The following is a 27,086-nucleotide window of genomic DNA, read 5'->3' as shown; positions in this document are numbered from 1 at the left end:
CACTTTTTAAGAAGGGAGGGAGAGAGAAAACGGGGAATTACAGACCAGTTAGTCTAACATCGGTAGTGGGGTAACTACTAGAGTCAGTTATTAAAGATGGGATAGCAGCACATTTGGAAAGTGGTGAAATCATTGGACAAAGTCAGCATGGATTTACAAAAGGTAAATCATGTCTGACGAATCTTATAGAATTTTTCGAGGATGTAACTAGTAGCGTGGATAGGGGAGAACCAGTGGATGTGGTGTATCTGGACTTCCAGAAGGCTTTCGACAAGGTCCCACATAAGAGATTAGTATACAAACTTAAAGCACACGGTATTGGGGGTTCAGTATTGATGTGGATAGAGAACTGGCTGGCAAACAGGAAGCAAAGAGTAGGAGTAAACGGGTCCTTTTCACAATGGCAGGCAGTGACTAGTGGGGTACCGCAAGGCTCAGTGCTGGGACCCCAGCTATTTACAATATATATTAATGATCTGGATGAGGGAATTGAAGGCAATATCTCCAAGTTTGCGGATGACACTAAGCTGGGGGGCAGTGTTAGCTGTGAGGAGGATGCTAGGAGACTGCAAGGTGACTTGGATAGGCTGGGTGAGTGGGCAAATGTTTGGCAGATGCAGTATAATGTGGATAAATGTGAGGTTATCCATTTTGGTGGCAAAAACAGGAAAGCAGACTATTATCTAAATGGTGGCCGACTAGGAAAAGGGGAGATGCAGCGAGACCTGGGTGTCATGGTACACCAGTCATTGAAAGTAGGCATGCAGGTGCAGCAGGCAGTGAAGAAAGCGAATGGTATGTTAGCTTTCATAGCAAAAGGATTTGAGTATAGGAGCAGGGAGGTTCTACTGCAGTTGTACAGGGTCTTGGTGAGACCACACCTGGAGTATTGCGTACAGTTTTGGTCTCCAAATCTGAGGAAGGACATTATTGCCCTAGAGGGAGTGCAGAGAAGGTTCACCAGACTGATTCCTGGGATGTCAGGACTGTCTTATAAAGAAAGACTGGATAGACTTGGTTTATACTCTCTAGAATTTAGGAGATTGAGAGGGGATCTTATAGAAACTTATAAAATTCTTAAGGGGATGGACAGGCTAGATGCAGGAAGATTGCTCCCGATGTTGGGGAAGTCCAGGACAAGGGGTCACAGCTTAAGGATAAGGGGGAAATCCTTTAAAACCGAGATGAGAAGAATTTTTTTCACACAGAGTGGTGAACCTCTGGAACTCTCTGCCACAGAGGGTAGTCGAGGCCAGTTCATTGGCTATATTTAAGAGGGAGTTAGATGTGGCCCTTGTGGCTAAGGGGATCAGAGGGTATGGAGAGAAGGCAGGTACAGGATACTGAGTTGGATGATCAGCATGATCATATTGAATGGCGGTGCAGGCTCGAAGGGCCGAATGGCCTACTCCTGCACCTAATTTCTATGTTTCTATTTCCTAATAGACACAAAAAGCTGGAGTAACTCAGCGGGACGTTTAAACCATCATCCTACCTTTCCTTTTCAGCGTCTGCTTTGATCTGTGTTTTCACACCTTCCCCTTCTATATCTCTAGACTCCCTGTACCCTGGCTCTCAGTCTGAAGAATGGTCTCGACCCGAAACGTCACCAGAGATGCTGCCTGTCCTGCTGAGTTACTCCAGCGGTTTGTGTCTAGCTTCGGTGAAAACTGGCATCTGCAGTTCCTTCCTACACATTAAGCTGCTGCCTCGACTCTGTGCTGTGATGTGCGCGCGCTTCTCCCAGGATCGCCGCCCGTGCGCGCACGCGAGCCTTCGAATGTCCCGCGTTCGTTCTATTGGAACTCGGTTGTTGGTGCCTCGCGCTCCGGGGACGGAGCGGCTGCAGTGTCTCCCAAGCCCTCTCCCCCTTCCTGCATTCCCCACTCCCACCACTGCTCGTTTACATTTCCCTCGTCCCGATCCTCCCTTTCTACACAATTCAAGCCCTTCGGCATGGCGGCAGCAGTCGGCTCGGCCTCACTTCGCACCACAGCCTCCCGCTTTGCGCTGCTGAGGGTAGAGGGCGATTCATCCGATTCGGATTCGGACTCTGGGCGGATTAACAGCAGCAACCGGGTCGGGAAAGGTGCTCGCACCGGAGCTGCGAAGAAAAACAACAGCTCGCAGCCTGGGGCCGCAGGCGGTGGCGGCAGCAATGAGAAAAAGAAACAGAAAAGGAAGAAGAAGAAAGGGCAGCAGCAAAGCGAAGCGAATGAGGTAAGAGCCGGAGCAGTGGAGGATTTTAATGCAAACCTGTGCTTGGTGATCGCACATAAGACTCACACCCACTCAATCGGAGGGTTTGAAGAAAGAAGTTCTGTATTAGCTTTGGGTTTTTTTTTATACTATGGCAGAAATACATTACGATTTAAACCTAATGATTCGGCCTGAACATCCGTGAATTCTGTGGAGCTAATGGACAGGACGTTTCGGGTCGGGGCCCTTCAGACTGGTATGAGTAAAGGGGAAAAGGGGGGGGGGGGGGGGGGGGGGGGGAGAGAAAGCTGAAAAAAGATAGGAGTAGGGCGAAGTCTGACGTCGCAGGTGGATACATGTGAGGGGGTATTTGGCAGATGGATGGAGAAAGTGACAAAGGCTCGAGGTGAAAAGCGACAAAAGGGTGTCAGATAAAGTTCTAGGGAGGAATATGAGTGGAAGGGGACAGGAGAAAGAACAATAGGGGAAACAGTGAAATGTTTGACTTTGGGAAGGGAGATGAGCATATAGAGGAGGGGAAAGGATCAGAGTGGTGAGAGAAATATGCGTAGACTGGCAAGCTGGAAGAACAACTCGTATTTGCTTGGATAGCCTCCATCCCAAGGTATGAACATTGAATTTGCAGTTTTAAGTAAACCCACCTCTCCCCCATACACAGCACATTTTCCCCACCACCTAGTCACACTGCTGTCTTCCCCTCCTCTCTGCACCCATTCATGAGTCTCCTCTTTTACCTCTTCCCATTCCACCCATAACCGCCCTCCAGTTTTACATTTCACTCCTGCTTTCTTTCATTACTTGACACCCATTTTCTCTCCTTTTCAAGTCGAACAAGTTATCTACTCCATCCTTCTGCTAATCACTTGCCTCATCTGTATTGATGATCACTTGCTCAGTTTTGCCCACCCCCCTCTCTACTCCATCAGTCTGAAGCAGGATCCACCATCTGCAGTTTTTTAAATTTAAAATATGGCAATGATTTTATTTTTTAAACTGCGAATGTGGTCTGCTTCTTCTTGTGAATGAAACATAAATGTGCGGTGTTAGAGTGTGGTGATGTCTTTTTTTAAATTGCACCTGAACTATTGTCAAAATTATTTTTTGGTTGTATTTTTGTTTCTTCTGTTCTATCTTTTTGGATGTAATATATATCAGAGGTTCCTCTGTCCAGCTGGGTTCATGGTCCTACCATGGTCCTCCCAACGTTAAAAGTCATCTTTTCATTTGTTGCCTGACCCACTGAGGTCCTCCAGCATTTTGTTTCTTGCTCAGGACCAGCATCTGCAGTCCCTTGTGCCTCCATGGAGCTATTTGATGTCGAGCAGGAGCTGATAAGACAGCAACTGCTAAATGCATCAAAATACTGAGGGTTTGATAAAATATCCAAATGCAATTGGGACACAAGGTTTTTTTTTGTCCTCTGACCAGGGCATAACCTCTGCAATTCTGCATTGTCTGGGATTGTGTCTTTCAAGAATATTTTATTGTCATATGTCCCAGATAGAACAATGAAATTCTCGCACATATATAACATATGTATATGTGTGTGTAGGAAAGAACTGCAGATGCTTGTTTAAATCGAAGGTAGACGCAAAATGGTGGAGTAACTCAGCAGGTCAGGCAGCATCTCTGGAGAGAAGGAATTGGTGACGTTTCGGGTCGAGACCCTTCTTCAGACTGATGTCAGGGGAGGTGGCGGGCCAAAGATAGAATGTAGTCGGAGACAGTAAGACTAGTGGGAGAACTTGGAAGGGGGAGGGGATAGAGAGGGAAAGCAAGGGGTATCTGAAGTTAGAGGTCAATGTTCATACCGCTGGGGTGTAAACTACCCAAGCGAAATATGGGGTAGTTTGCGCTGGGCCTCACTCTGACAATGGAGGAGGCCCAGGTCAGATTGGGAATGGGAGGGGGAGTTGAAGTGCTGAGCCACTGGGAGATCAGGTAGGTTAATTTGAGGAAGGACATCCTTGGAAGTATGAGAGGGGATCTTATGGAAACACTCGACTAAGTGGGACCCGTTGGATCCCTGTCACAATGGAGGCCTAGTCCCTCAAAGCAACTCGTTCCCCAACGCAATAATCCACCACTTGGTGCACTTGAGCACAGGAGAATGGTGAGTAAGGTGGTGAAACATCGTAGTGTTATCTTGTACCGTTTTTGCGCAAAGAGAAAAAAATGCAAACCAGAAGAGCACAAGATGACAGTTTTAGTTATGTACTAGACCAAGGGGGGGGGGGGAGGGAGGGAGGGGGGGAGACGACCTGTGGGTGTGTGTGTGCGCGCACACACACACACACACACCCCTTGATATATTTATATTATTCATTCGCTCCTTTTACCCCACCTCACACATTGCCCCCAACTCGCAGGCACGGCTAGAGAGGGAGGGAAGGTTGAGGGCAGAGAGACAGAGGCAGAGAGCGGCAACAACCTCCCCTCCATGTGCCGACACGAGGACCCTGATGGAGGCGGCGAGCGGGCGGTCGAGCGTCGACCAAAAGGCCGCGAGTTGGGCCGCCGCAGTCTTCAGCTATGATATTTGGTCTTCAGTCCGGGGCCCGACTTCATCTCCAGCTGCGTCTTTTGAATGTCGGGGGGGGGGGGGGGGTTGTGGGGGTGACGTCACTCGCAGCGCGAGGAAGAAGGCACGCAGACCCATTGTGACATCATCAGCGAAAGACAGTCGCTTTTAAATTCAGTTTTGTCAGATTTTTGAACATTTTCATTAATAACTCGAGAAATAAAGCATGACATTTTCAGCTAAGGTGATTTTGGACTCCAGGGGGGAAATGTCTACCGAAATATGTAAAGATTTTACCATTACCGCGTCGTTTTTTCGCAAAGATATGATTACACACAAACACACACACAAATAAATTCAAATCCAAGATCAGAGTTTTATAAGTATAGAGATAGATATAAAATTATAAAGGGACTGGACAAGCAAGATGCAGGAAAAATGTTCCCAATGTCGGGGGAGTCCAGAACCAGGGGTCACAGTCTAACCACATCACATGTGGCTAAAGTGCACATTGTCAGAATTTATTAAAGGCCATTTTTATACATTTTGTTTTCGCCATGTAGAAATTACAGCTGTGTTTATACATAGCCCCCCCCCCCCCCCCCCCATTTCAGGGCACCATAATGTTTGGGACACATGGCTTCACAGGTGTCTGTAATTGCTCATGTGTGTTTAATTACCTCCTTCATGCAGGTATAACATAGAAACATAGAAATTAGGTGCAGGAGTAGGCCATTCGGCCCTTCGAGCCTGCACCGCCATTCAATATGATCATGGCTGATCATCCAACTCAGTATCCCGTACCTGCCTTCTCTCCATACCCTCTGATCCCCTTAGCCACAAGGGCCACATCTAACTCCCTCTTAAATATAGCCAATGAACTGGCCTCGACTACCCTCTGTGGCAGAGAGTTCCAGAGATTCACCACTCTCTGTGTGAAAAAAGTTCTTCTCATCTCGGTTTTAAAGGATTTCCCCCTTATCCTTAAGCTGTGACCCCTTGTCCTGGACTTTCCCAACATCGGGAGCAATCTTCCTGCATCTAGCCTGTCCAACCCCTTAAGAATTTTGTAAGTTTCTATAAGATCCCCTCTCAATCTCCTAAATTCTAGAGAGTATAAACCAAGTCTATCCAGTCTTTCTTCATAAGACAGTCCTGACATCCCAGGAATCAGTCTGGTGAACCTTCTCTGCACTCCCTCTATGGCAATAATGTCCTTCCTCAGATTTGGAGACCAAAACTGTACGCAATACTCTAGGTGTGGTCTCACCAAGACCCTGTACAACTGCAGTAGAACCTCCCTGCTCCTATACTCAAATCCTTTTGCTATGAAAGCTAACATAAGAGAGCTCTCAGCATCTAGTCTTTCCTCCAGTCTTTCCATCACCTTTGGAAACTTTTATTGCTGTTTATCAACATGAGGACCAAAGTTGTGCCAATGAAAGTCAAAGAAGCCATTATGAGACTGTGAAACAAGAATAAAACTGTTAGAGACATCAGCCAAACCTTAGGCTTACCAAAATCAACTGTTTGGAACATCATTAAGAAGAAAGAGAGCACTGGGGAAAATAAGTGTTCGGCACGGACTTGTAGGGCCGAAATGGCCTGTTTCCGTGCTGTAATTGTTATATGGTTATATGTTATATGGTTATATGGTGAGCTTACTAATCGCAAAGGGACTGGCAGGCCAAGGAAGACCTCCACAGCTGATGACAGAAGAATTTACCCTATAATAAAGAAAAATCCCCAAATACCTGTCCGACAGATCAGAAACTCTCTTCAGGAGTCAGGTGTGGATTTGCAATGACCACTGTCAGCAGAAAACTTCATGAACAGAAATATAGAGGCTACACTGCTAGATACAATCCTCTGGTTAGCGGCAAAAGTAGGATGGCCAGGTTACAGTTTGCCCAGAAGTACTTAAAAGAGATACCACAGTTCTGGAAAAAGGTCTTGTGGACAGATGAGATGAAGATTAACATATCAGAGTGATGGCAAGAGCAAAGTATGGAGGAGAGAAGGAACTGCCCAAGATCCAAAGCATACCACCTCATCTGTGAAACATGGTGGTGGGGGTGTTATGGCCTGGGCATGTATGGCTGCTGAAGGTACTGGCTCACTTATCTTCATTGATTATACAACTGCTGATGGCGGTAGCATAATGAATTTTGAAGTGTATAGACACATCCTATCTGCTCAAGTTCAAACAAATGCCTCAAAAGTCATTGGCTGGCAGTTCATTCGACAGCAAGGCAATGATCCTAAACATACTGCTGAAGCAACAAAGGAGCTTTTCCAAAGCTAAAAAATGGTAAATTCTTGAGTGGCCAAGTCAATCACCCGATCTGAACCCAATTGAGCATGCCTTTTATATGCTGAAGAGAAAACTGAAGGGGACTAGCCCCCAAAACAAGCATATGCTAAAGATGGCTGCAATACAGGCCTGGCAGAGCATCACACCAGAGACAGCAACTGGTGATGTCCATAAATCGCAAACTTCAAGCAGTCATTGCATGCAAAGGATATGCAACGAAATACTAAACATGACTACTTTAATTTGCATGACATTGCTATGTCCCAAACATTATGGTACCCTGAAATGGAGGGTTGAAATGTTCCACTTTTTAAAAAAGGGCGGGAGAGAGAAGACAGGGAATTATAGATTTATATAATTCCCTGTCTTCTCTCTCCCGCCCTTCTTAAAAAGTGGGACAACATTAGCCACCCTCCAATCCACAGGAACTGATCCTGAGTCTATAGAACATTGGAAAATTATCACCAATGCATCCACGATTTTTAGAGCCACTTCCTTAAGTACCCTGGGATGCAAGTAACAACACGACATACAGTAACAATTAAGAAAAAAACATCATATCTATATACTTTTAAAACTCTGTGTGTGGATGTGTGTGTGTCATTTTACATGTGAAACGTATCTCCTCGAAAACCAGACGCAAAAACGCGGAGATTTTTACACCTTCGCTAGGGATTTAACTTATGAGTTCAGAAATCCACTCCTTGGTCAATTATTTCCCCAGATTTTGAATAAAATTGTTCACAAAACTCAATTTAAAAAATATAAACGCCGCTCACCAGCTGCTGACGTCACAATGCCTACATGCCCACCAATCCAGGCCCACCTGCGTCCTGGGCCCCCCCCCCCCCGCCTCTGTGGATTAAAGGCGCAGAAAGATCGAGAAAGTTCTGCAGAACAAAGATTCTACAATTCCGTTCCGCTAAAGCTTCTTTGTTCTACAGATCTCGGGGCAGCGACTCCTCACGCGCTGAACTTCTCATAAGTTCTGCAGCTCCGTTCCGCTACAGCTGAACTTTCCCTCACAGCCGGCGCAGCTCGCGAAGCCTCGCCAGCCCGCGTGCCCCTCCCATCCCCTGCACGCTCATTCCAGCTGTGGGTTTCCCAACGAAATAACAGTGAAAAAAATAAATGAACAGTGAAAAGTGAGATCCTCATTTTGGAATGAGCAGATATCGTTCAGAGTTTTTCATCAATTTATACTTTAATGCCAATCAAGAAGAATGCACCTCAAATAAGGGAACCATGATGAATAAGTGTTTCTATTTCATTATGGAAAGATTGCTAAACAAATTAAATTCTACCACCTCCTCGCTTCCAGTACAGAAAGGGGTTGTTTCCAGCAATGCAACAGGCTGAAAATCTTCACATTTGCATGCACTCAAAAGATTCTTTGTAACATTGCAAGGGTTGATGGATGTGAATTGGTGATTCAAACAAATCTGCCTGACAATAGACAACATCCACAGCCATAGAATAGACATAAAGCTGTAATTGTGGCCAGATGAACATCTGTCCATGCACAGTTGCTTAATATTGCTGGTGCTCTGAAATCCTCCCTGAAATTGTAATCAAAAGCCTTTTGCAGATTGCACAACAGAATAATGCCAGGTTTAACTGTATTCCTGTATATCGGCGAGACCAAGCGCAGGTTCGGCGATCGTTTTTCTGAACACTTCCACTCAGTCCGCATTAACCTACCTGATCTCCCGGATACTCGGCACTTTAATTCCCCCTCCCATCCCAATCTGATCTTTCTGTCCTGGGCCTCCTCCATTGTCAAATTGGAGGAATAGCACCTCATATTTTGCTTGGGCTTACACCCCAGCGGTTTGAACATTGACTTCTTTAACTTAAAGTAGCCCTTGCTTTCCCTCTCTCTCTCCATCCCCTCCCCCTTCCCAGTTCTCCCAACAGTCTTACTGTCTCCAACTACATTCTATCTCTATTTCCCCCACTCCCCTGACATCAGTCTGAAGAAGGGTATCGACCCGAAACGGCACCCATTCCTTCTCTCCAGAGATGCTGCCTGTCCCGTTGAGTTACTCCAGTATTTTATGTCTACCTTAACTGTATTCCAGTTCTATAACTAGTATTACCTTTTTTTCTGAAGAATTTATCACTTTTGATAGATATTATTACTATTTAACTATTTAAGCTTAGGTGTTTACATTTTTTTTTAATGTGTATGTGTTTTCCCTCTACCATATGATTGGCCGTGAATCATTTTCAATTATGTATTTTCTGGAAAGAGTGCTCAAGATAAATCACAAATGATTGTTGAACAAATCACAAATGATTGTTGGCATTCAATGAGGCCCCTGAGTAATGATAGGGATCACTAATTGGAAGAGATATATTTTCAGTAGTGAGAGAAATGGTTAATGTTTTAGGTCTGCGACTGTTGGATGATCAGCCATGATCATATTGAATGGCGGTGCAGGCTCGAAGGGCCGAATGGCCTACTCCTGCACCTATTTTCTATGTTTCTTCTTCAAGAAGAGTAGTTTCCAGTAGGAGATGGGGTTTGAAAGGTATGGATAAGAAAAACTGAGCCAATATGATGACTAGTTGAACTAAACAGAAATAAACTGTCAGTTACCTAGAGATGAAATACTGCTTCACCTGGGAAGACTGTTGGGGATTGCTCCCTTCGTGACTCCCTGGTCCACTCTTGTGTCTCCACCAACTATTCCGGGTATTGCGGCACGTTCCTGTGTAAATGAAGCGGTGCAACTTCTGTCCATTTACCTCTTCCCTTCATATGATCCAGGGATCCAAATGGTCCTCCCAGGCGAAGCAGCGAATCATATGCACTTCTAATCTAGTTTACTGCCTGATTGGGTGATTTTTTGGGGGGGAACACCTGCTTCCAGTCCGCAGGCGTGACCCTGAGTTTCCAGTTGCCTGTCTTTTAATTCATCATCTCACACTTGCTTTAACCTTTCTGTGTGGCTTCCTACATTATTACAAGGAGCCCTAATACTTGCTTGAGGAATAACATCTTTATTATGGATTATAGAAAGGCAAGTAACTCTCACCAATGAACGCATCATTTGGTAGTGTAGATTGGTGCCAATCTTTTGGTGAGAATGATGGCTGCCAATTGTCACTTGTGAGGAGCTCCTGACATCTGTCCAGTTAAAGGCAGCTGTAAACCTGATGATGATATTAAATCAATAAGTGATAATCCTATCTGCGCGAGTGATGAGTGGAATTTATTTTTCTCGTGGTCGATGACATTGGTCCTCTAAGGTTGAGACCAAACCTTAGTTTGGTCAGTATCTGAGCCAAAGATTGTACAGTGCCCTCCATAATGTTTTGGACGGACCCATCATTTATTTATTTGCCTCTGTACTGCACAATTTAAGATTTGTAATAGAAACAATCACGTGGTTAAATTGCACATTGTCAGATTTTATTAAAGGGTATTTTTATACATTTTGGTTTCACCATGTAGAAATTACAGCTGGGTTTATACATTGTCCCCCCATTTCAGGGCACCATAATGTTTGGGACGCATGGCTTCACAGGTGTTTGTAATTGCTCAGGTGTGTTTAAATGTCTCCTTAATGCAGGTATACGAGAGCTCTCAGCGCTAGTTTTCCTCCAGTCTTTCTATCACCTTTGGAAACTTTTATTGCTGCTTATTAACTTGAGGACCAAAGTTGTGCCAATGAAAGTCAAAGAAGCCATTATGAGACTGAGAAACGAGAATAAAACTGTTAGAGACATCAGCCAAACCTTAGGCTTATCAAAATCAACTGTTTGGAACATCATTAAGAAGAAAGAGAGCACTGGTGAGCTTACTAATCGCAAAGGGACTGTCAGGCCAAGGAAGACCTCCACAGCTGATGACAGAAGAATTCTCTATATAATAAAGAAAAATCCCCAAACACCTGTCTGACAGATCAGAAACACTCTTCAGGAGTCAGGTGTGGATTTGTCAATGACCACTGTCCGCAGAGGACTTCATGAACAGAAATACAGAGCTTAGACTGCAAGATGCAAACCATTGGTTAGCCGCAAATATAGGATGGCCAGGTTACAGTTTGCCAAGAAGTACTTAAAAGAGCGACCACAGTTCTGGAAAAAGGTCTTGTGGACAGATGAGACGAAGATTAAAATATATGAGTGATGGCAAGAGCAAAGTATGAGGAGAGAAGGAACTGCCCAAGATCCAAAGCATACCACCTCATCTGTGTAACACTATGGTGCCCTGAAATGGGAGGACTATGTATAAACACTGCTGTAATTTCTACATGGTGAAACCAAAATGTATAAAAATGGCTTTTACTAAAATCTGACAATGTGCACTTTAACCACAAGTGAATTTTTCTATTACAAATCTCAAATTGTGGAGTACAGAGGCAAATAAATAAATGATGGGTCTTTGTACCAAACATTATGGAGTGCACTGTAACTCTCTGTGGTGATTTGTTTGACCAAATAGCTTAGTTTGCTCATGAAACATAGCACTTGTTTCTTCAGGCTAAGTCAAGTCAAGTCTTGCGTTTTGTTCCAGAGGAAATGAAAATATGCAATGACAGTTTCCAATTCTCTGTTACAAAAAAAATCTTAATTCAATCATGTTTCGAGGGTAGTGCTACTTTAGTGAACTGTGTGATTCTGGCTACCTTCCTATTTTATAGTCAGTAAATCAAAAAGAGTAAACCTGTAGCAATGGATTAGTGAGCCTTTGCAGCTGAACTTGCATAATATTTGCACAAAGCTTACAAGATGGAAAATCTTCATATGTTTAAATGTTATGATCCAAGTTTCACACGGTGAGAACACAGGATTTGTGTGTAAGGTTAGAGAATCCCACAGGATTTACTGTCGATGAATTTGAAATCTAGCATCAAGTTTTTGCTATAGAGACTAGAGACGGAAATTAGCTACTGATTGGCTACAATCTCGCATATTTACATGCAAATGTTCATTAATATGCACTGTCCCTATAAACAAATTATTTAATTTTAATTTAATTTAATAATTGAGCTTTGTTAAAAATATGTCCTCAGATAAACTATGATGTTAGTATGAATATTGTATCTGTACATAGTTCCTGACAACAATATTTTCTGTTATCCTGCTTTTATCTCTGCACTTTGCATTATTGATATGGGCAGTGGAAGGTTTATTGAGAGTTCCCAAGTAAACGTCAACCCACAAGTAAAGTCTTGTGGTTGTTGTCCCTTAACTTTGTAATGTGCATTCTCGGCCTACACTGGACAGAATCTACTACACTACAAATGACAGCATGTTTTTTTCTTCAATTAGTTCAGGGTTTGCTGTTGAACCATAACGTTGAAGTATTGTTTTAAGGCCAGAATGTTTAACTTTACACAAAAATATGTAATGTTCATAATTTTCTGTTCTCTCCTTCATAATATAAAGCTAAGAAGTCTGGCCTTTGGGAAAAGTAATTCAAAATCTTGTTCTGCTGGTATCACCGGAATGAGCAGTGCATCCTGTCAGTCAGAGCAACCCCCGAACTGCCAGAATCCACCGGGGGCGGAGGGCGAGAAATGGGAGCAGTGGCGAGAAAAGGATGAACAGGTGAGAAACAATTATGTTTACAACACTGTGAAATTGATTATCTGTGGAACATGCAAAAATACTGGCCATTACTTAGTTCACCAACAAACAAATTTGTTCATATCTATCTTGGCTGAAATTGTTACTGCATAATAGCATTAAAAAAACATTTCTAACCATTGTGTATTTGACAATTAGCAGTTGTATCAATTTGCAGAGCTTTTGTGTGTGAAAACTCAGTCAGATATCTGCATCACTAAATACATCTCTACCATATCATGTTGGGTGAAGTGAAACTCTGGGAACAGTTTTCTATCTCATCCAGATAATTGTCCAAGAAGGTTGACCTATTAGTGTTTTTACAAGAAGGAATTTATATAGTTATAGTTAAATCAATGGATGTAAACACTGGTACCCGTTTGGTGTTGAAACTGGGCTTATTTATGGTATTTACCTGCATGCTGTAATAAATTCACAAATTAGCACACTGGCTGTATATTGCTCAACATGAATGGCTTTCACCGTTTCTGGGATAGAATATCCTTTGACCAGAAGTCCTTTTGTCATGGTTTTACACATGCCAGTGCGCTGAATGAGGCAGTCACAGTGAACATAGCTACATCGCTGAAATGTCACGGCAATGCTAATGACAATCCAACTGATCCTGTAGGTGATAGGGGTGGAAACTAACACTGAATTGCTGTCAATATTGAACATGGTTTTGTGGGTTCAGATCAGTTGGCATGACTAGCATGCATTGATTGTATTTAAATAGCCCCATTTGTCCATGGTCATTCTTCAGTGATATTTTCATGGATGGAGAACCTGAGACAGGAGGATGTGGAACTATTCCAGATAATAAATTATTTGTTTTAGAAGAAAATTAGTGATAGGGGAGGGAGGGACGAGTGGAACATAAACCACTGACTAAAATGCCAACTTGTGTTACTTTATGTTACCAATATTCCATACCCCTTTCAAAATTACCCCAAATGCCATGAATTGACAAATAGTCAGTTCATAATGGGACACTCAGTTCCCCAAATTTTAAATCGTAAATATATGCAATGGAAATATTTTGCAGGAAGTATATATGTTTTCACAACAATATTCAAAGAAGATCATTCAATATACAGTGCTCTCCATAATGTTTGGGACAAAGACCCATCATTTATTTATTTGCCTCTGTACTTCACAATTTGATATTTGTAATTTAAAAAAATCACATGTGGTTAAAGTGCACATTGTCAGATTTTAATAAAAGCCCTTTTTATACATTTTGATTTCACCATGTAGAAATTACAGCAGTATTTATACATAGTCCCCTCATTTCAGGGCACCATAATTTTTGGGACACAGCAATGGCATTCAAATTAAAGTAGTCATGTTTAGTATTTTTGTGTAAGAAAGAACTGCAGATGCTGGTTTAAATTGAAGGTAAACACAAAATGCTGGAGTAACTCAGCGGGTGAGGCAACATCACTGGAGAGAAGGAATGGGTGACGTTTCGGGCCGAGACCCTTCTTCAGACTGTCAGGGGAGGGGGCGGGACAGGGAGAACTGGGAAGGGGAAGGGGATGGAGAGAGAGAAAGCAAAGGCTATCTGAGGTTAGAGAAGTCAATGTTCATACCGCTGGGGTGTAAACTACCCAAGCAAAATATGAGGTGCTGTTCCTCCAATTTGAGCTGGGCCTCACTATGACAATGGAGGCCCAGGACAGAAAGGTCGGATTGGGAATGGGAGGGGGAGTTGAAGTGCTGAGCCACCGGGAGATCGGGTAGGTTAAGACGGACTGAGCGGAGGTGTTCAGCGAAACGATCGCCGAGCCTGCATTTGGTTTCGCCGATGTAGAGAAGTTTAGTATTTTGTTGCATGTCCTTTGCATGCAATGACCGCTTGAAGTCTGCGATTCATGGACATCACCAGTTGCTGAGTGTATTCTCTGGTGATGCTCTGCCAGGCCTGTATTGCAGCCATCTTTAGCTAATGCTTGTTTTGGGGGCCAGTCCCTTTCAGTTTTCTCTTCAGGGTATAAAAGGCATGCTCAATTGGGTTCAGATCGGGTGATTGACTTGGTCACTCATGAATTGACCATTTTTTAGCTTTGGAAAAACTCCTTTGTTGCTTTAGCAGTATGTTTGGGATCACTGTCTTGCTGTCGAATGAACAGCCGGCCAATGAGTTTTGAGCCATTTGTTTGAACTTGAGCAGATAGGATGTGTCTATACACTTCAGAATACATTATGCTACTACCATCAGCAGTTGTATCATCAATGAAGATTGAGCCAGTACCTTCAGCAGCCATACATGCCCAGGCCATAACACCCCCACCACCGTGTTTCACAGATGAGGTGGTATGCTTTGGGTCTTGGGCAGTTCCTTCTCTCCTCCATACTTTGCTCTTGCCATCACTCTGATATAAGTTAATCTTCGTCTCCTCTGTCCACAAGACCTTTTTCCAGAACTGTAGTTGCTCTTTGAAGTACTTCTGGGCAAACTGTAACCTGGCCATCCTGTTTTTGCGGCTAACCAGTGGTTGGCATCTTGCAGTGTAGCCTCTGTATTTCTGTTCATGTGGTCTTCTGCGGAGATTGGTCAATGATAACTCCACACATGACTCCTGAAGAGTGTTTCTGATCTGTCGGACAGGTGTTTGGGGATTTTTCTTTATTATAGGGAAAATTCTTCTGTCATCAGCTGTGGAGGTCTTCCTTGGCCTGCCAGTCCCTGTTCGATTAGTAAGCTCACCAGTGCTCTCTTTCTTCTTAATGATGTTCCAAACAGTTGATTTTGGTAAGCCTAAGGTTTGGCTGATGTCTCTAACAGTTTTATTCGTGTTTCTCGGACTCATAATGGCTTCTTTGACTTTCATTGGCACAACTTTGGTCCTCATGTTGATAAACAGCAATAAAAGTTTCCAATGGTGATGGAAAGACTGGAGGAAAGACTAGGTGCTGAGAGCTCTCTTATTCCTGTATGAAGGAGGCAATTAAACACACATGAGCAATTACAAACACCTGTGAAGCCATGTGCCCCAAACATTATGGTGCCCTGAAATGGGGGGACTATGTATAAAAGACACTGCTGTAATTTCTATATGGTGAAACCAAAATATATAAAAAATGGTCTTTATTAAAATCTGACAATGTGCACTTTAGCCACGAGTGATTTTTTTTCTATTACAAATCTCAAATTGTGCAGCGGCAAATAAATAAATGATGGGTTTTTGTCCCAAACATTATGGAGGGCACTGTATGCTATAATGTTACCAGAGTATTTCTGGAACTTGTGATCGAGCTGCTCTGAATGCATTTTTTATTCTATATATAGCTCACCAGCGAATTGTATGAAGCAGATCTCCAAAAAGCTTTACTGAATAGCAAGTTGGAATTCGAGGAGCATAAGGATGTATGTATGCATTTGAATATGAAATTTAAATTTGCTGTGCTTTTAAAAAAAAAAGCTGCATGGCAGAAGATCTGAAAGTTCTAGCAGTGATCCATGAAGGTGTTACATGGAATGTATCCTCCCTGTCCCTCTTCTATAATAAAAGTGATACTGCTGAACAGTTAATAACATCTTCTATAATTTGAAAGAACTGTAAAAAATGCAAAAAAAAAATACTCAGCAGGTTACCAGCGGAGTATTTCACTCATTTTTTGTTGTTGTTTCAGATTTCCAGTATCTGTAGTTATTTAATTTCCTTTTTTCCCCCTGGATGGTATCTGGTCCACTTTAGGTAAATCCGATTCGGAATCTGACTATCATTCCAAAATCAGTTTACTTCAGTTTATCTGGTCAAACTCTGAACAATTTTAACACCTATTGTACGTGTATTTTATTACAAAAATAGTTTAATATAATCTCACAGGGCTTGATTTTTCACAATCAATTGCTCTGTCAATTTTTAAAGAAATTGAATGTTGGATATGATGTAAGCTGTTGTCTACCTCTGTCTTTGAAAGCCCAACACCATAAAGCTTTGTTTCTTGAGATAAATCTGTTGGCCAGGGAAAACTGCAGCCCATTAGTGAGGAGATGGCAGGTCATATCAATCAGAATGAAGTGAGTGAGGTTCTTAGTACTTTGCCATTCCCAGCATGCCCATCTCGCTGTTGGAGACCAAGATGCAGGCCTGAGACCTACACTTTAGTGCTGAACTCTCCCCATCCCCGTCCCTCTGCAGCTGTTCCCTGACCTATGGATGATTAATTGTTGGATTCCTGCCAGGTTCCCAGTACCAAGATCCATTGCATAGCAGCAGGAGCCTGATGGGATTGCATTGAATTTATTAGTAGCATATCTTTATAGGAATAATGTGACAATGTCCCCTTTTAGCACTCGTTCCTGATAATGTTCATCCTGAGAGCTCAATGAGGTACCAGCGAGTAATGTCTGCAATTACAAACCAAATGCATATTCTCTCATCCAGTTTTGTTGCTTTCCCTGGCAATTGTAACAATCTTATTTTAATAACGATCTTCAATGAACTTCATCTTAAATCTTGAAAAACATTTTTTACAGTGTTTTGATGCTGATAATACTTCTCAAATGAAAGGACCGAGTAGAAAGGAAAAACGAAAGCACCTTCAGGGAAAAGATAAACCTGCTACTGTTTCATTGAAAGATTTTCAGACTGATGGAAGTACAGGTAGTATTGGAGTTGTGTCAATATGTTTTGTTTTGAACAGTGTGATTGTGTATAACAAGATTTGGTGTTCATAAACTTTATCCCTTTCAAAAACGATTGCCAGTTTTTAGTTTTCATGTAACAAATGTTACCACATAAAAAGAGAGAATTGACTACTTATCCAGAGGCAGTGGGTCTAATCCGTACTTCCCATTCGCTATGTGAGGGAAGAGACTAGCGGGATCTATTCACGAAGAGTGTAGGATAGTTCAATCTGGAGAAAAGTGCAGTTGAGAATTTCAGCAACAGTGGGTGAAATTATGGAGCTGAAAGTAAGTGATTTACAGAGATTCATGATTACATTGGATTCTGGATATTGCATAAATACTGAGCAACTTGGAAACATACTGTATCATTAAGACTACCAATTTATGCATGGGCTCATTTTAAATATTTAAATAATTAGGTTAAGAAATATTATTTTGTTGAACTTCTCATCTTTACACAAAGTTCAAAGGTGAGAGGGGCAAAGTTTAAAGAAGATGTGCGAAGCTGGTTTTGTTTTACACAGCGGTGTGTGCCTGGAACATGCTGCCAGATGTGGTGGTGGTAGCAGATACGATGGTGGCATTTTAGAGGCTTTTGGATAGGCACAAGGGTGTACAGGGAATGGAGGAATATAGATCATGTGCAGGCAGATGGAATTAATTTCTGATATCATGTTCGGCACAGACATTGTGGGTTGAAGGGCCTATTCCTGTGGTATACTGTTCTATGTTCTGGCTACTCATTAAAGCTGCCCATGTCATGGACTCCTGGGACCTTATCTGCTCGTGTGTGCTTTTAAAAGTGAAATAGTTTAGATTTACAACTGTCATGTTATCAAAGAATTTACCATTCTCCTTCATGTTTTTGCTGGGTCGTTGTCCACTTATGCAGCTTCAGTGGTGAAATCTTATTTCTGTTATTCTTAATTGCTATTGACATTTAAGCTGGTGAGGGTGAATATTGTTTTGAAGATTTCAAATTTGCAAGATTGAGTTGAGAGTGCAGCAAAAGCATATTTTGTTCCTTGCTCACTGTTATGGGTTTTTTGGAAGATTCCTTTTGATTTTGGCAAACCACAAGCAGAAAACCGTCATAATACTTTTTCTCGTTTTAATATTATTGCCATGTTTGCCATGTTGCCATGTCTCTTGTTTATTTATTTAGTCCCATTTATGCAGATGACTTGGAGAGGTTGTCAGATATTTTGTTTAATGAACAAGTTCTTCCAGAGTCTTGTGCCACCAGTTCTTTCCGAGAAGCTGTATTTTTGCTTAATTAATGTTGGTGTAGATTAAGCTGGGAACCATGAACACTTGTTTTGCCACTGTCAATTAATTCTGCTCCTTGACTTTCTGAGCTTTAATTGAGGTATTTGGGGCTATTTAAGAGATTTTCTGCATAGATGACCATCTGATCACCGTCACAATTTAGTGAGTGGAATGTTTTACCAGTATCTTGCACCATGTTAACGTTTTCATTTTCTCTCTAGATCAGACAAATAAAAAATCTGAGGTATGCTACTTAAGTGTCTCTGGTAAATTATTTATATTGAGGTGCATAATATGTTTTATAATTCAATGCTTACAATCTTTTTAATAATAGATGTATTTACAATATTGCCTGGAATTTGAAATTTAGCTTTAAAATATATTTTATAATAAAGTAATACTTGTTAGAGATATAATAATTTTTAAAAGGAAATTGGCCATGGATTTTTGAAAAATAAATTGCAGAGTTGGGGTAAGCAGGGGAGTGGATCAAATGGTTTGGTCTACAGTGTAGCTGCATGTATGAGAACTGGCTTTATCATGTTGATTTTCTTTGTCCAACACACCTTTTGATGCTAGACTTGAATTAACTGCAGAAATCTAACATTGTGACTCTAGGAACCAAAACCTGCACAAGCAACAGATGAGGATGGCTTCTTTATTAAATTGGATGAAGCTGCAAGTAAAATACTGTTAATGGAGAGGAGAAAGCAATTATCAAGTTCTAATGGATTGGACAGTATCTCACAAGAGAGCCAGGTATGTATTTACTAGAATACACTTCTAAGTTTTGGTTGATTTGTCAGGACTTTGTATTTGAGTTTTAACTATTTAGAGCTCTATAATAATGCAACATGGAACAAGCACATGGAATCAAGCACTAATTTGCATGAAGCCTACATTATTTCCACTCCATTCTTCCCACATTCCTATGAACACCCGAGATTCTACCACTTAGCTATGCACTGGGACACTTTACTGTGGCTAAACAACCAACTGACAAGAGCACCCAAAGGAAAACCATGTCGAGGAAGAATGTGCATTCTCCACATAGACACCACCAGAAGTCAGGATTGAACCTGGGTTGCTGGAGCTGTAATGGGCCTGTCCCACTTAGGCGACTGCAGGAGACTATGCAGTCGCCACATGTTCGCAGGTGGTTGCCGGGGAGTCGCCTCCATGGTCGTGAGGAGTTCCCGCATTCGGGGAATTAGTTGCGGCCTCATTATGGTCATCGTGAATTTTTCACCATGTTGAAAACTTAGCGGCGACTAGAATGAAGCCGCCATGGAGAGTAGTGAGAATTCTCGAGCTGTAGGTGAGTCGCCAGGAGGTCCTAATGGGTTGTCAGGAGGTCGAAGGTTGTCGGAGGTTCTCGTAGGTTGTAGCTGGTGATGACCAGTGAATTTCATTGGCTCATTGGGGGGAAAAAAGGTAAGCGGTAGTTTTCAGAACCAAGGATAACCGACTGGTAATGTTAAATGTCCACCGAGCTTCACAGCCGTGTATCTCTGGCTTCTTAAAAGTTGTTCTCTCCTTCTCCCCTCTTCTCCCCCCCCCCTCTCCCTCCCCCCCCCCTCTATTAAAGGACTTACCGTACACTGTGCTTTAGCCGTCTTTTTACAGCGTCAACCTTTCTGTTCATCGCGGTGTGTGTCTGTATCACCTTGGCTTTGCACGGTGTGCATTTTTTAGACAGCGCTCCCCCCCGCTTGTCCTGCCCCCCCACCTAGTGAAGGAAGCGATGTGTTTGTGTGTGTTCCACTCTGACAGTCGCCGTTCCAGTTGACGGTTTTTCAGGCGACTGCTGTCAACTTGACAGTCGCCGGCAGTCTGCTGAAAAATCGCCTAAGTGGGACAGGCCAATAAGGCAGTAGCTTTACCTGCTGTATTTCTGTGCCGCCTCAAAGCTGTTTGTTTTCCATGAGAAGTTTCAAATAACATAGATAATAAGCTTAGTAGTGGTTTAAGGGATGTGTTCTGCCTAACATTCTTACACCCATAATTTCACATTAAATTTAAAGATGCACCTTTCATTCATTTTTTATATATTTCCAATATTTTTACAGCTACTGCTAATGATCTCATAGAATAGGAGGAAAACATTTAGAATAAAAAAACTGTTCTTAGGTATGTAGGACTGAGTTCACTAAGGATAAATACTTTTAGTTTGATTCAATGGATGGTTTAACTCCCCAGAATTGTGCAAAATATAAAACGATTTTCCAGTGTTACTGAACTGTTTAAACATTTTGTAAATAGAATTTGAATTTGTAATGTCCCTATTTGCTTTCTAAAAGTAATGACTGGAAAATGAATAGACAACAGCTGTGGCTGTTACTGGTGATTTGATACTTGTGAAACTCGAGCAATAGTACCATGTGTTGAGTATTTTGAGTCGTGGTGCAGGGGTCATTGAGAAACAGTAGAAAGGGATGAGTGGTTATCTCAGAATATTTCCCTGGTTTAACATCAGTGAAGCAGTGCTGAATACCAGGATGTTGTATCGCACATTTCAGGATTGATCCACAACCACAGCTGGCTTTCTACTAAACAGACAAAACTTAAAGACTGCTTATTGGAGATTTATAACAGTTAAAAAGTATTTGTTATAAGTTCAAAATATGAGGTACTATACCTTTTGGCCAGGATACAATCTACATTCCTCAAACTGAAACAAGTGTATTGAGTACAAGAGAGGATGAGTATTTTAACATGAAGTTTCATGTCATTGGTAGTTCTAAGAAGACTTTTGCTGCCAGCAACAGAAACCACATGATCATGCCACCGCAATCTGTGTGGTTGGCCGATGGGAAGGGCTTTGGGAGACTTGCGTCTTAAAACGTTATTTTTGCTTTCAAATCACAGAGTGGTGCAGCAGAGAATGTGGCCATTTGACTTGTCGAGTCTGTGGAGACTCTGTCGGAGCAATCCTGCTGATCTTACTCTCTACCATCTCAGTGTGGCCCTAGTTCTGATTCTACTACAAGTGTACATGTTCCCTGCATTTAGCCCATCAAGATCACTCAGAATTTTGTTTGTTTCAATGATGCCACCACCTTTTCTGCCAAACTCCAGCATGTCCTTAACCTGTCCACCATTTCCTTGTAATATGTTTGGAGAGGGCAGGCAATCTTAACGATATTCCTTAAATAACGAGGTCAATACTGTTCACTGGTGAGTGCACATCTGGAATACAAACCATTGTCTAAATTAAGTATTATATCCATACATTTGCATTAATTTCCCAAGCAATAAATTATATTCTGTTAATTTTCCTTCATACTTGTTGTACCTGCCTGCAAGTTGTGCTTTTGAACTCCCGGATTATTTTCGGTCTCAGTTTTGCAATCTCATGCATTTAAAATGGTTTGTTTTTGGTTTGTTTCCGTGCCAAAATATAGAATTTCACAAGCTCCCACATTATACTCTGTTCACATAGAAACATGCTCTCTCTCTACTCTTTCCAAGTCTTTCATCTTCTAAAGTACCGTTACTAAGTTGTAGGGGTGGGAGGTTGTGCTAATGACGGACTGCACTGAGTACTCCAGTTTGCAGCTTCTTGCATTCTTGTGTGTTGCAATTGCTGTACCAGGCTAATTGAGGATCCAGTGCATTTGTGGAAGTGTGTTAGGATATTCAATGACATTCCAAATCTCCTTGCACTTGTAAGAAAGTAGAACTAGAAGCTGGCACGCCTTCTTAAGATTATATCTACGTACTATGCTCAGGACATGTCATCTGAGATGATAATACCCAGGAATGTGAGGCTGCTAACCCTCTCACCACCGCTAACTCACTAATGAAAATTGGCATGTGAATTCCTGACTTTCCGTTTCTGAAGTCGGTAATTAGTTTCCTGGTTTTGTTGATGTGAATGAGATCTTGTTGTGGCATCGCTCTCATGTGCTCTGATCCATCACCACCTGTGATTTGGCCAACAATAATGGTGAAGTTGGCAAAGTTATGGATGACTTTGGAGTCATGGGTGTAAAGAGTAGAGCGGAGGTAAAGCACGGAGCCTTGAAGTGACCTATGTTAGCGGTTAGTGAGTAAGAGTTGTTGTTACCGATCTTCAATGATTGTGGTCTGTAAATGAGGAAATTGAGGATCCAGTTGCAAAGGGAGGTAGAGTCCTAGGTCTTGGAAGTTGCTGATGATTGTGTTGAAAATTACACTGTAGTCAATGAATGTAGCCTGATGTATATGTTCCTGTTATCCAGATGGTCCAGAGCAGAGTAGAGAACCAGTGAAATAGCATCAGTTGTTGACCTGTAAAAACAACGTACTACAGATGCTGGTTAATCTGAAGAATGGTCTTGACCAGAAATGTCACCTATCCATGTTCTCCAGAGATGCTGCCTGACCTGCTGAGTCACTCCAACACTTTGTGTCTGCTGTTGACCTGTTGTGGCAATAACCAAATTGAAGCGGATCCAGGATATTTCTGAGGCAAGAGTTGATTCACGACATAATCTACCTCTCAAAGCACTTTGTTACGGTGGACCTAATTGCTACCAGATGGTAATCAGACTGAAGAAGGGTTTCGGCCCGAAACGTTGCCTATTTCCTTCGCTCCATAGATGCTGCTGCACCCACTGAGTTTTTCCAGCACTTTTGTCTACCTTCGATTTTCCAGCATCTGCAGTTCCTTCTTAAACAGTTAATGAATTGTTCAGCCTTAACTTCATTACCCAACATAGCTATCATTATCATATTTTTACAATTACACTTTTTACAAATCTCCACAAAGAAAATATCAAAAGGGTTTGTCAAGTGGTATATAACTGGTTTCAGAAGCCTTGTTGTTGTTGTATTGTTGTTGTTGTTGTATTCAAATTTATTGTCATTGTCTCAGTTAGAGACAACGAAATGAATTTCCCTTACAGGCAGTACCATAAAAATAAATAAATAATAATAAATAATAAAACATATTAAAAATAAAGTAGAATTTAAAAAAAAGCACAAACACTGAAAGTCCACGACACAACATAACACAGTGGCACCAAGGTGAGGAAGGCATCATAGTCCAGCCAGCCTCCCCTCCGTTCTTCCCAGATGTTCACTCGTGGTCGAGGCCTTCCTAGCACCCGCAGTCGCCGCCCCGGGTGGCCCGATGTTCAGGCCCTCACGCCGGGCTGGTGGAACGCCGACGCCGAACCCCGACGGTGAACATCCTCCTCAGCGGCCCGGACCTCCTGATCAGCCGCCTCCCGCAGCCGGAGTCCGCAGCTCCCGAGTCCGCAGGCCGAGCTTGGCAGAGTCGCAGGACCCCGCGCTGTCCATCAGCGCCGCCCGCGTTGGGAGCCCGCAAACCGCAGCTCCATGATGTAGGTGCAGCAGGTCCAGCACTCCGGGCTCCAGACGGCGATCCCCGGTAAGGCATCGCCAGCCCCGCGATGTTACAGCGCTGTCCCGCCGCTGCTGGAGCTCTGGTCGATCCCGGCAGGAAAGGCCGCGCCAATCCAATAGGTAGGCCGCTGGGGGGGGGGCGAGGACGCGACTCGAATAATAGTCGCGTCCTCACCAGGAAGCGGCTGAAGAACGGTATCCCCCGCACCGTACCCTCTTCCCCCACATAAAAACACAAAAAAAACCACAAAAAAACACACTTTAACATAACTAAATAAACAAAAAAACAAAAAGATACCGGGCTGTAGGTGGAGGCTGCTGGCACCAGCGCCACCGGAAGTACTTTAACATTGGTCAACTGGACTAATTTTCAGTAGTCAGATCTGTTTGAAGTCTGCCAATGACATACAAAATGATGGAGGGGGTGAATTGAAATGATTGTACCGTACACGAGATCTGATCTTTTTTAATTTTGCAGTTGCTCACTTTGAAATTCCTATGATGCTTCGATGTGTTTCAATGTATAGTTTAAATTTTTTGCAAGAAAATAACTGATTGAACAATCATGTATGGCCCGTTTAATGTAAGCATTAAACATCCCTGGATGCATTTCTAATTAAAAAAAATACGACATTTAATGAAATAATCTTTGTAAAATAATGGAGTGAGACTTATTATGACACGAGAGGTCATTCAGCCCATCTAGTCTGTGCCAGTACCTAAGAGCATTTCATGCGGACTTGCTAGCGCCCGCTGGAGGCTTTGACTTTGACTTCGGGAGACGAATGGAGAGCAGGGGAGAGACAAGACTTTGCCTTCCATCACAGTGAGGAGGAGATTCACTGTGATGGATGTTTGTGTAAATTGTGTTGGTGTGCGTCTTGGTTCTTTTCTTGTATGGCTGCAGAAACCAAATTTCGTTTGAACTTCATGTGAGGTTCAAATGACAAATAAACGGTATTGTATTGTATGTGAAAAAGGAATTTAAATATCTTCGACTCATGGTAATCAAGAAAAATATTTTTATTTTTCTTGCAGGAAGTTATTTCCAAAAACGCAAGAACTGAACACTTAAAAGATAAACTGGAAAAGAAGGATTTGAAAATTCTCCAGTTGAAACAAACAGTTGCTGAGTGGGAAGTAAGTCTTTCAATCGTACCCTTTACTTTTCTGAATAAGAAATATTTTAAACTGACATTTTTCAGTTTCTCTTTTTAAACAGACAAAATATAAAGAAGTGAAGGCTAGAAATGCTCAGCTTTTGAAGATGCTACAGGAAGGTGAAAGTAAGTACATATATTAATGTATGGTAATTTTAGTTTGACTGGTAGTTGTACCTGCCCTGGCATTCATTTAAGTGATTGTTAATGAATACATTTGCATTTTACCAGATTTAATCATTGGTGCCTTTATTTTAAATTGATATTTGTTTTAAGTACGCCAGTTGCATCTGGATTGCAGTTGTTTGAGGGCAGTAAATCACACAGACACAGTGCCGATGATTCATAATGTCAATATAAAACATTGATATCACTGAATGTGTTGCCACAATGAGCCAGATTTTATTGTAGCACATTATTTGTGATAAGACTTGCTCTTGCATGTTTATGCACTAAATATTTTCTATGCATGGCAATTTGCTGCTGATAACTGAAGGAGGCAAATTGGACATCTTGGACCTGAGTGAAAAGGATAACCAATCAAATTGAAGGATTGTGAAATAATCAGAGGAACTACTCGGGAGGGTAATCTGGATATCAAAGTGGGGGAAAGAAAGATTAGTTGAAGTAATGGGCCTAGATTTACACAATGCAAAAGCACAGTGCCATGTAATGGAACTTCTTAGTAAAATTGATTACCAAGCCCAATCAGACACTGAATCTTCTGGGTCCTCAGTGTTTTGAATACATTAATGCGTGGAGGTGCACGGATGTGAATAGTAATGTCCAGCTGCATACTTCATATATCTGATCTCCACTTCTCTCACCTGTGCTGTCTTTGGATGAGTAGCCGCTCCTGCAGAACAAAGAGTTCATTAAATGTCTTTAGAACTGCTTTGACAGAAATTAAAATGGACCTTGTACCCAGTCTATGGCATCTGGTTCCAGGAACTAAACATCAAGTAAGTCCACCGAGTAAAATATTTTGCCCCCTAGGTGGTCTTTGGGTGGTTGGGGAGTGGTGTGTTTTCATTCCTCTACCATCCTTCACTACTTCTCTATCTCCGCAATGCAACTAATCACAATTTCCTCAACCCAACACTCAGGATTTATTCCACCCCAACAACCTGTGACCACATGATTTTCTCAGTAGTGGCAGAACAGTGAGAATGTCAAGTATATAATGCCTCTTCTCCTCAAGTCTCATGCTTAATGGAATCTTGCAGTGGTGGACCCCACAAAGATCATTCATTGGTGGACTGTGGATTGCCTACTTGATGTACATTTCAAGTAATGGAAGAATATCTAGGCTAAATGAGGTTTAACAAAATTATAAATCAAACATTGTAAATGTTTCTGACAGTTACTAATGACTTCATACTTCCAGCATTGATTTTAAAGTCTAGTTAAAATAAACAGTCTTGGAATGAATAGCAAGGCAACTTTCTGTGGTGTGATTAGCTTATCTTTAGTACAGCAGATTCCCACTTATCCATCAGAAAGACGAGGAATGTGCCAAGATGAATTTTCACAATGTTAATGGCAGGGACATCTATGCCTGTGGTTTAACTATTTGTGGAAAAGCTTTGTAATCTTTGTTTTACAGTAAGTATACCAGGCACATTTTCTATTCATTTTAATCTAACCATGCCCGTTGAGAAGCTTACATGGTCTGAGTGAATGCTGAGTTAGTTTCTTCTGTGGCAAGTAAGATTGTGCAGCACTTGAAACAACCAGGCTATCTACTCATATCCAATGGGCAGATTGGATTCAATTGGATCTAATTGTGTCTGTGTTCATAATCTAAATGAAATTTTGGATGAGGGTTTGGAATGCCTCAAATGCTTCCAACACTCAACTTTTTTGGCATCCAGGTTTTTGTTGATGTTGCTCACAAATAACTGTTTTGCATTACAGTGAAGGATAAAGCAGATATCCTTTTGCAAGTTGATGAACTCTTAAGTTTTAAGAATGAATTAACATTGCAGGTAAGAGTCAGCAAGTACAAGTGAATGATTACCTTGTAATACT

General features: G+C 42.0%; 1 protein-coding gene across 3 annotated transcripts in view; it reads left to right on the top strand.

The window, feature by feature from the left end:
- The first annotated feature begins 1,741 nt into the window (after window positions 1-1,741).
- The window catches only part of gkap1 (G kinase anchoring protein 1), a 28,046-nt gene continuing 2,701 nt past the window's right edge, over window positions 1,742-27,086 (top strand). The window contains exons 1-9 of one of the 3 annotated variants that reach the window (XM_033017637.1): window positions 1,742-2,220; window positions 12,456-12,617; window positions 15,928-16,005; window positions 17,122-17,248; window positions 18,765-18,787; window positions 19,162-19,302; window positions 24,934-25,035; window positions 25,118-25,181; window positions 26,973-27,043. In XM_033017637.1, coding sequence (XP_032873528.1) covers window positions 1,957-2,220; window positions 12,456-12,617; window positions 15,928-16,005; window positions 17,122-17,248; window positions 18,765-18,787; window positions 19,162-19,302; window positions 24,934-25,035; window positions 25,118-25,181; window positions 26,973-27,043 — 1,032 coding nt within the window. In that variant the 5' untranslated portion in view covers window positions 1,742-1,956. The remainder of the gene's footprint in view (window positions 2,221-12,455; window positions 12,618-15,927; window positions 16,006-17,121; window positions 17,249-18,764; window positions 18,788-19,161; window positions 19,303-24,933; window positions 25,036-25,117; window positions 25,182-26,972; window positions 27,044-27,086) is intronic. The other 2 variants (XM_033017638.1, XM_033017639.1) reach the window with 2 other exon arrangements.

This window comes from Amblyraja radiata, chromosome 3, assembly GCF_010909765.2.
Source record: "Amblyraja radiata isolate CabotCenter1 chromosome 3, sAmbRad1.1.pri, whole genome shotgun sequence".
Taxonomy (NCBI): Eukaryota; Metazoa; Chordata; class Chondrichthyes; order Rajiformes; family Rajidae; genus Amblyraja; species Amblyraja radiata.
This window is presented reverse-complemented; position numbering and strand designations above follow the sequence as displayed.